At 38.9% G+C, this 9,492-nt stretch overlaps 1 protein-coding gene across 1 annotated transcript in view; it reads right to left on the reverse strand.

Moving 5' to 3' along the window:
* Nucleotides 1-6,434, reverse strand: part of GUCA1C (guanylate cyclase activator 1C) — a 39,294-nt gene extending 32,860 nt beyond the window's left edge. The window contains 3 exon segments of the mRNA XM_070801152.1: nucleotides 6,237-6,318; nucleotides 6,320-6,377; nucleotides 6,380-6,434. Of these exon segments, the coding sequence (XP_070657253.1) occupies nucleotides 6,237-6,318; nucleotides 6,320-6,377; nucleotides 6,380-6,434 (195 nt within the window).
* Nucleotides 6,435-9,492: the final 3,058 nt, after the last annotated feature.

A 9,492-nucleotide genomic window follows, 5' to 3' on the forward strand; every position in this document is an offset into this window, starting at 1 on the left:
TGGAATACTGGTGCTGGCCCAGACCCAGTTCAAATGCTCATCAGCCTTCCATCATCTTTTGCTTTGGCAGGGAGTTGTTAGATAAAGACTCATTCTCCCTAGCAAATCAATGGTGTACATGTGGGGAAGGAGGTGGCCCTGGTCAGTCCTTGGAGCCCACTTATCTTCAAGTCCTGCTGTCTCACCCTATGTGGGTTTATTACATGATGTTACTGTGTTGTATATTTTAATGGAGACTTCATGTTTTGATGAAGTTACTCACTACCAGGTTTGGGTCAGGCTGAAGCTAAAGCTCTGGTAGTTTGACCACCTGATGAGAAGAGCCAACTCATTGGAAAAGACCCTGATGCTGGAGAAAATTGAAGGCGAAAGGAGAAGGGGGTGGCAGAGGATAGATGGCTTGATAGTATCACTGACTCAATGGACATCAATTTGAGCAAACTCCAGGAGATGGTGAAGGATAGAGGAGCCTGGTGTGCTGCAGTCCATGGGGTTGCAAACAGTCTGACATGACTTAGCAACTGAGCAACACAACCCTCAGCTTCAAATCCATAGGATTTCCATAATGGAAGGGACAATTCCTAGTGGTAGAAATGAAGGCATCTATGTTGTGCCTTCCACAGAAACAGACCTTAGTTTGGAGGAGAGCAATTTCCATCACTGACCTCACCTACAAAGACTGGCTAATATAATAATACCTTTATTCCATTTCTTTTTGTTACAAAATTTTAAAAATCCATTTTTATTTTTATCATGTATATCATACATGTACATATCTAAAATTAAAAGACTTATGCTTTAAAACTTTGAACTTTTTGGTTTTTTTTTCTAGCCTTTTATTTACATGTTTACAATTGAGATGCTTATTCTGCTTATGTCTTGATTTATCAATTTTAGACTTTATTTACTTCCTATTATAGCAAATGACAAGGATTTAACTCTATGACTCCCATCCCATTGGTGTGCTGGAGTTTATTCTACCTGCTGGTAAGGGCTGACAGTTAAATTTTCAGAAAATTTGCAAGCCAAGTATTAAATGATTGTTAGCTTGAAATTGGCCAGGGTGGGCATATTTATACTATGGAAACCAGCAAGTGTTACCAGGGCTACTTCCCCTCAGAACACTAGTTGTTAACATTTCCTAGTATACCGCTAGTCTTCCTCCTTATTCTCACAATTGTAGATTAATATAAAAGTCAGAAGTTTCATTTTAGTGACTCTGGTAAATTTTGTTCTCTGCATAGCCCATTGGTTTACTAAAATTCAATCCCTGGGTCGGGAAAATCCCCTGGAGGAGGAAATGGCAACCCACTCCAGTATTCTTGCTGGGAAATCCCATGGACAGAGAAGCCTGGAGGGCTACAGTTCATGGGCCTGCAGAGTCAGACATGACCTAGCTACTGAACAACAAAATGTTTACTGAGTGTCAAATATCAACCTACAAGGGAGTGTGATTAGCCAAAGGAATAAACTTGATACTCTATATTTTGGAATCTATTTACTCTAAGCACTATTCTTATAGGCTTGAGTACAAGCCAAAGCCAGTCAGAAATGGCAAGGGAGAAAAAGATTGGAAGCTTTTTGGTGTAACAATCAGAAAGCTGGGTATGGTATGTTTGACATCAGGAAAAGGGACAGAAAAGCAAACACGACAAAAGCATGTACTTTCAGGATTTCTGACATTATGAAACTTAGCCACAGCAACTTCAGTAGGCATACGTACTTCTTGGTATTTCATAAGTGTAACAATCAATGTTCATAATAATGGCTAATATCAAGAAAATGTTTACCAGCACTTTGAGGAAATAGGAAAGTCTTCTAGAATGATTTCCATCCAGAATAGTAAAACTGCAGAGGAGCTCCATTGAAAGAGTAAATCCTCTGGGTTTCTGGACAGCTGATAGTTTTATTGATCTAATTAAATATATGGCTTTTTTTTTGTTTTCCTATGCAAAACTGCATATCATTTCTTGCTATCACCTGATAATGAGCAATTCTTACTCTTCTCATTTTATGACTTCATTTTATGTTGAGATCCCCCACAACTTTTGTGGCATTAATCATCACTGTGTGGGTTTACTTGCTTCCTAAGCAAAATGGTATCTTATGATAAATCATAAAAAGAGACAGAAATCATAAATACCTTTATGATAAATCAATAAAGGACAGAAATGGTATGTATCTAACAGAAGTAGAAGATATTAAGAAGAGGTGGCAAGAATACACAGAAGAACTATACAAAAAAGATCTTCACGACCCAGATAATCACGATGGTGTGATCACTCATCTAGAGCCAAACATCCTGGAGTGTGAAGTCAAGTGAGCCTTAGGAAGCATCACTACAAACAAAGCTAGTGGAGGCGATGGAATCCCAGTTGAGCTATTTCAAATCCTAAAAGATGATGCTGTGAAAGTGCTGCACTGAATGTGCCAGCAAATTTGGAAAACTCAGCAGTGGCCATAGGACTGGAAAAGATCAGTTTTCATTCCAATCCCAAAGAAAGGCAATGCCAAAGAATGCTCAAACTACTTCACAATTGCACTCATCTCACATGCTAGTAAAGTAATGCTCAATATTCTCCAAGCCAGGCTTCAGCAGTACATGAACTGTGAACTTCTAGATGTTCAAGCTGGCTTTAGAAAAGGCAGAGGAACCAGAGATCAAATTGCCATCATCCATTGGATCAAAGAAAGAGAAAGAGAGTTCCAGAATAACATCTATTTCTGCTTTATTGACTACACTAAAGCCTTTGGCTGTGTGGGTCAAAACAAACTATGGGAAATTCTTCAAGAGATGGGAATACCAGACCACCTGACCTGCCTCCTGAGAAATCTGTATACAGGTCAAGAAGCCACAGTTAGAACCGGACATGGAACAACATGGTTCCAAATTGGGAAATGAGTACGTCAAGGCTTATTTAACTTGTCATCCTGCTTATTTAACTTATACACAAAGTACAACATGTGAAATGCCAGGCTGGATGAAGCACAAGCTGGAATCAAGATTGCCGGGAGAAATATCAATAACTTCAGATATGCAGATGGCACTATCCTTATGGCAGAAAGTGAAGAAGAACTAAAGAGCCTCTTGATGAAAGTGAAAGAGGAGAGTGAAAAAGTTGGCTTCAAACTCAAGATTCAGAAAACTAAGATCATGGCATCTGGTCCCATCACTTCATGGCAAATAGACGGGGAAACAATGGAAAGAGTAACAGATTTTATTTTCTTGGGCTCCAAAATCACTGCAGATGGTGACGGCAGCCACGAAATTAAAAGACACTTTCTCCTTGGAAGAAAAGCTATGACCAACCTAGACAGCATATTGAAAAGCAGAGACATTGCTTTGTCGACAGAGGTCCGTCTAGCCAAAGCTATGGTTTTCCAGTAGTCACGTATGAATGTGCGAGTTGGACTATAAAGAAAGCTGAGCACCGAAGAGTTGATGCTTTTGAACTGTGGTGTTGGAGAAGACTCTTGAGAGTCCCTTGGACTGCAGGGGTATTGAACCAGTCCATCCTAAAGGAAATCAGTTCTGAATATTCATTGGAAGAACTGATGCTGAAGCTGAAGCTCCAATACTTTGGCCACCTGATGTGAATAACTGACTCATTGGAAGAGATCCTGATGCTTGGAAAGACTGAAGTCAGGAGGAGAAGGGGATGGACAGAGGATGGAATGGTTGGATGGCATCACTGATTCGATAAACATGAGTTTGAGCAGGCTCTGGGAGTTGGTGATGGACAGGGAAGCCTGGCATGCTGCCATCTGTGGGGTCACAAAGAACTGGACACGACTGAGCAACTGAACTGAACTGATGATTAATCATGAAGAGCAGAACTTCCCAGCCATTTCAGTTGAGCTCTGATATGGCTGTTCCACAACTGTCACCGACAGGATTCTCGATCCAGTGGCACACACATCCCAGACACTCTGGCCAAGTGTCTGCCTCTGCTTCCTTGACGCCATTGCCTGTTCTTGCATAGAAGCCTCTGATACCCACAGTGCTTTCACAAACACAGGGCTGACAACAAAATTGCTGGTCTGGGACATAACATCAACACCTTTGAAAAATACCTTAAGTACTTGATACTTGATAGCTTATTTTCTAAACTCTCAGGAATACCATCGTCAGAGTCTGAAAAGCTAGTCTGTAGCAGCAGACTTCCATTGGGAAGCTCACAGCAGGCACAGGGAGTAGGTCAGCAACAGCCACACGAGTTAGACACAGAGAATGCTGGGGGGTGGGCGCGTGAAGAAGCGAGCAGAGAAAGGCACAGCATAGGCAGAGGCAAAGACACGCAACAGGACAGTGAGCACAACAGGCTGTTACAACAAAAATACCAAAGACAGAAAGGTCTAAACAAAAATGTGTTCCTCACAGTTCTTAGGCTGGGAAGTCCAAGATCAAAGGGACAGGCAGATTCAGTGTCTGGTGAGGGCCCATTTCCTGATTCGTAGCCAACTGTCTTCTCACCATGTCCACCTATGGAGAAACGGGCTGAGAGCTCTCTGGGGCCTCTATATAAGGGATCCCACGCATGAAGGCTCAGCCCTCATGAAATAATCACCCCCAAGATCCCTCACCTCCAAATACCATCATATTGGGGTCTGAGGTTTCAATATAGGATTTGAGAAGGCATCATAAACATTCAGTCTATAGCATATCAAAATCCTTTTTCATAGTTAAGAACAAAAGCAGAATCTGCCTCATTTTCCTACTGACTTGTAAGCTCCTTGGGGGTAGAGCTGGGTTTGCTTGCATCTACACTAAGTTAAATTAATGAGGAAGAAAACACTGTCATGATAAGCACGCAGTCCTTAATGCATATTTGAAAACAAAGAACAAAGGACAATAATGTCCTAAAAAAAACTCTGTTTCTGTCATTGCCACAAGGATTAAAATAGCTGTTAATTTTACTCAGGTTTAAAATTCCCAAATTCCTGGCTATTACATCTAAGTCATCTGTTTTTTGTGTGTTTTTTTTTTTTTTTGGCTTAAAAGCTCTAAAAGCTGTATTTGATTCCATACATCCTAATGGACAGACAGTAGCTTTAACTGTACTGAGTTAATTATCTCTTCTTTATCTTCTATTATCATGCACAGTCTTCTAAAGTCATCTATTTTTCTATGAGTAGTATTTTCCCTTGCCTTTTGTTCTAGATGGAATCAGTACATTTTGAAATATACAAATCTACAGACAAAACAACTGAAATGTACAAGGAAAAGCAGATAGGAAGAATTTAGCCCAGTATTTCAGATTGTTACTTTTTTATCTTATTTTTCCTATCCTATGCTTTTCTTTTGGAGAAGGCGATGGCACCCCACTCCAGTACTCTTGCCTGGAAAATCCCATGGACGGAGGAGCCTGGTAGGTGGCAGTACATGGGGTTGCACAGAGTCGGACACGACTGAACAACTTCACTTTCACTCTTCACTTTCATGCATTGGAGAAGGAAATGGCAACCCACTCCAGTGTTATTGCCTGGAGAATCCCAGGGACGGGGGAGCCTGGTGGGATTTCTTATGCCTCGCACAGAGTCGGACACGAATGAAGCGACTTAGCAGCATGCTTTTCTTTTCTCATTTTTCTATTTTTAAGACATATAATTAAATCTGCAGTATCTCTTCAGGAATGAGTAAATTTGAGACAATAGTTGAGTAACAATCTTTAGAAACTAACATTTATCTGAATTTAAAACTGTACTTTTTTTTTTTTTCTGGCTTTCCCCAAACTAAATTGGTCAGACATGAAAAAAAGGAAAGGATTATGAAGCATTCTAACTTTTGATTTGAGTATGAACAACATGTTGGCTAATCTGTATTGATTTTATCTGCCAATCCAGATGCAATCACACTTTTAAAAGTAGGTTCCTGTAATTTGCTTTTCTATAAAATGTCACCAATGCATTAAATACTTTGAAAACAGTCTTTGTAAATCAATCTGCACTTATTAGATTTGTTTAAACGATAGCATTAGAATTCCATGCCGAGATTTAATTTGGTTTTAAAATAACTCCCTACATGCAGAACATTTCCAAGGGCGGAGAGGCTAGTTCCCAATTATTTTCATGCCGGCAGTGCTAAATGTGTTTAATGACTCACTTACCTACAAGCTGCGGGTTCTCTGAAGACCTCACAATTCGGTGGAACACACACATTTACCTCAAGCTATTTTATTTATTGAAAAAAGGAGGAAATGCAGAACCATACCCAAATGATAAGTAAAAGTTCTTACCTTGTTCTTGACCATGGTATTACAGACTTGATCAACATGTCGACTGACTTTTTGATTCAGACCTTGCAGACCCAAGCACGTCAAACTCAGGCAATGTTTGCAGACTGGATGGGTATTCCATTGTAAGTTTTCTGTACCACAGGTCTCATTAGCAGGAACTGCTGTCTCACCACCCACTACAGATTTGTCAGTCCCCATCCTGATTCACAGTCTATAGCTTTTTCTCTATTTTCATGTAAGGTCTTTCTGAATTTAGTCTCTCACGCTTCACTAAAACTTGAGGTTAACATATGCTCTTAGAAAACTCCTCTAAACCTCTTACAGCTATAGGCTAAATAAGAATAGAAAGCCAGTGAGATGAATATCTGTACAATTTTAAGACCAAGGTCATCGGTTAGTATCTGATGGGATTGTTGCTTACTACCATTCAGATAAATACTTTTCTGTAAAGGACAGAGACAATATTTTAGAGGGTAATCCTTGCCATATTGTTAGCCATAAATTACACCTATATTTGGAGAAAGAAATGGCAACCTACTCCAGTATTCTTGCATGGAAAATTCCATGGACAGAGGAACCTAGAGGGCACAGTCCATGGGGTCACAAAGAGTCAGACACGATTGAGCATGTACACACACACACACACACACACACACACACACACACACACACACACCCCTACATTATTGAGTCGTACAGTGGGGCTTAATGGAAGGAATTTACAATCAGGAGGTGTGGGTTCTACACTTTATTCACCACTTATTAACTACATAGAAATATTACTTCGGTAAGACTCAAGTTTCTCATCAGTAAAATAGTATCAAGAGTATTTTCCTTCTCAACTGTGAGAGAGCCTGCTGAGGGCCCGCCAAGGCCTGGCTCAGGCTGGGAAGTCACTTTCAGTTTCCCCGTGCTCAGGTGGCACTAGTGGTAAAAGAGCCCACCTGCCCACGCAGGAGATGTAAGAAACTTGGGTTTGATCCCTGGGTCCGGAAGATCCCTTGGAGGAGAAAATAGCATCTCACTCCAGTATTCTTGTCTGGAGAATCTCATGGACAGAGGAACCTGGTGGGTTACAGTTCACGGGGTGACAAAGAGTTGGACACAACTGAGCGACTTGTCACACAGCACGTTTTCCTTCTCACATCTGAATATTGTGAAGATAAATTTAGATGAAGAATGTGTTTTAAGCCATGGAAAAATGAAACATTCTGAGTATTGTTAAAATGAAAGAAATTCTATGTTCAGGAGAGGGAAATAAGTAAATAATGAGTAGTAAGAAGAGTTGTAGATGTGATAGCGGTAAAGTGTGGTCTGCAGAAAAAGGAAGGTATTGAGCTGTGTCTTCCGGCATTGTACTTGCCACGGACCCTACCCGCTTTTCTGTTCTTGTCTCTTTTGTCTCTCAAACCTGCATCTACCATACTCTCTGCTGCTAGGTTTATCCCACTCTGGTCCCTGGGATTATCTGGTCCCTGAGCTTATCTGGTCCCAGCCAAGCCCAAATTGCCAGTGGACTTCAAAGCTGAGCCATTGGGCCTAAAAACTGTACCCAGGGTCTAATAATGGAAATGAATTGTCTCTGTGGTCCCCAAGCCATCTTGCTACAATCCATATTTAAGAGTAACAGAATTACATTATTTCCTCCTAGAGTCATCTGGTACCAAGATGAATCTCCTCCCCTAAACTTACTCCACTTTATTTCCCCAATTCCCATGCTGACTCAGTTCATAAGTCTAGTCACTGCTTTAGTCCCTATTCTTCACTATAAAACCCCTCTGGAGCCTAAATGAACTGCCTTGACAGGAAGAGGGATGTTATGATTAATTTTCTTTCAAACACATCGATGTAGACTTTCAACAGAAAATTTCTAGTTTATAATTAGAGTTAGATAATAGGTGTTCAATAAAGTCATAGAAATTTAGGACTTATTTATTTGGAAGTATTACTTGAAACCATTAGGGTAGATGAGATTTCTTATGCTGAGTAAAAAGAGAAGTTGAGATACTGAGGACTCGGCCCTGAGGATTATTCAGTTAGGAAATATGAGGAATACTCTGTTAAAATTTTCAAAAACAATTCTCTAAGAAAGTCCCACTTCAGACTCTTTCTAAATGTCTGCCAAAAAAATGCTCAGAGGCACTGACTTCTCACCATTAACATTTGTTAATCACCAGTTCTTAGATTAAAGGAAGAATGGACACTGATGATGGCAGAGGAAGATAATGAAAGTTTTTAAGGGGCCAAGAATATCCCTTATGGAAGGAAAACTTTGGATAGATCAAGAATGCAAGGACCTGAGATCCAGAAACTGTACTTAGTCATACCAATTATGCTTTAAAAAAATCTGTATAATGATTACTTGAGATAAAAAGAATTCTTACACTGGATATAACATTTATATCCAAAAATCAGAAATCTTGCTATATAAAACATTAACCAGTCAAAAGATAAAGGGGAAGAAACATTTCATTTATAATAGGCCATATAATAAATCTAATTAATTACAATAAATATAACTATAATATGCTAGATGTAGTTGAAGAAAAATTTAAAATTCTAATATAGGTTACTAGTGAAGAAGACTTGAATGTAACAGAAAAGCCTATTTGGTCTTGAGTAGAAATATATATATACACACACACATATATATAAGCAATTCTCCCTGTATTAACCTATAATATTACTACAAACCCAACAAAATACCAATAAAATTTGAGGGGTAAGCAGTGAATGAAAACCTAATTCTCATTCTAAGTTTGAATGAGAATTGCACATGCAAGGATACAAAGAAATATTTCAAAAAATAAAATTATTAACTAGTCCTAGCAAAACAACATGGATCCAACAAGAAAATAAAAGATGAAATGATCAATAGAGAAAATAGAAAATTTTTGTTTTTTAGAACTCAGCACAAATACAAATAGAAAATTAACATGCAATAATATGGTATTGCAGATCACTGGGATTGATTATTCATTTGTTAATTCTGGTTCATTAATATGGCTATCTTGAAACATACACAACAAAGTCAGATTTCTAACTTACCCCTTACATCAAAATAAACTCTAGATTAATCAAAGATTTAGCAATATGATTATCAAAATTATTAGAGAAAGCAAGGTAAACTTTCCTATAATTTTAGCATTAAAAAGTACTCTCTAAATATGACTAAAAACCCAGAAGCCATAAATGAAATTAAACCAAAAATTTCACATGACTCACAACACCATAAAAAATGAAAATGAAAAACTGT

This window comes from Bos indicus, chromosome 1, assembly GCF_029378745.1.
Source record: "Bos indicus isolate NIAB-ARS_2022 breed Sahiwal x Tharparkar chromosome 1, NIAB-ARS_B.indTharparkar_mat_pri_1.0, whole genome shotgun sequence".
In the NCBI taxonomy this organism is placed as follows: Eukaryota; Metazoa; Chordata; class Mammalia; order Artiodactyla; family Bovidae; genus Bos; species Bos indicus.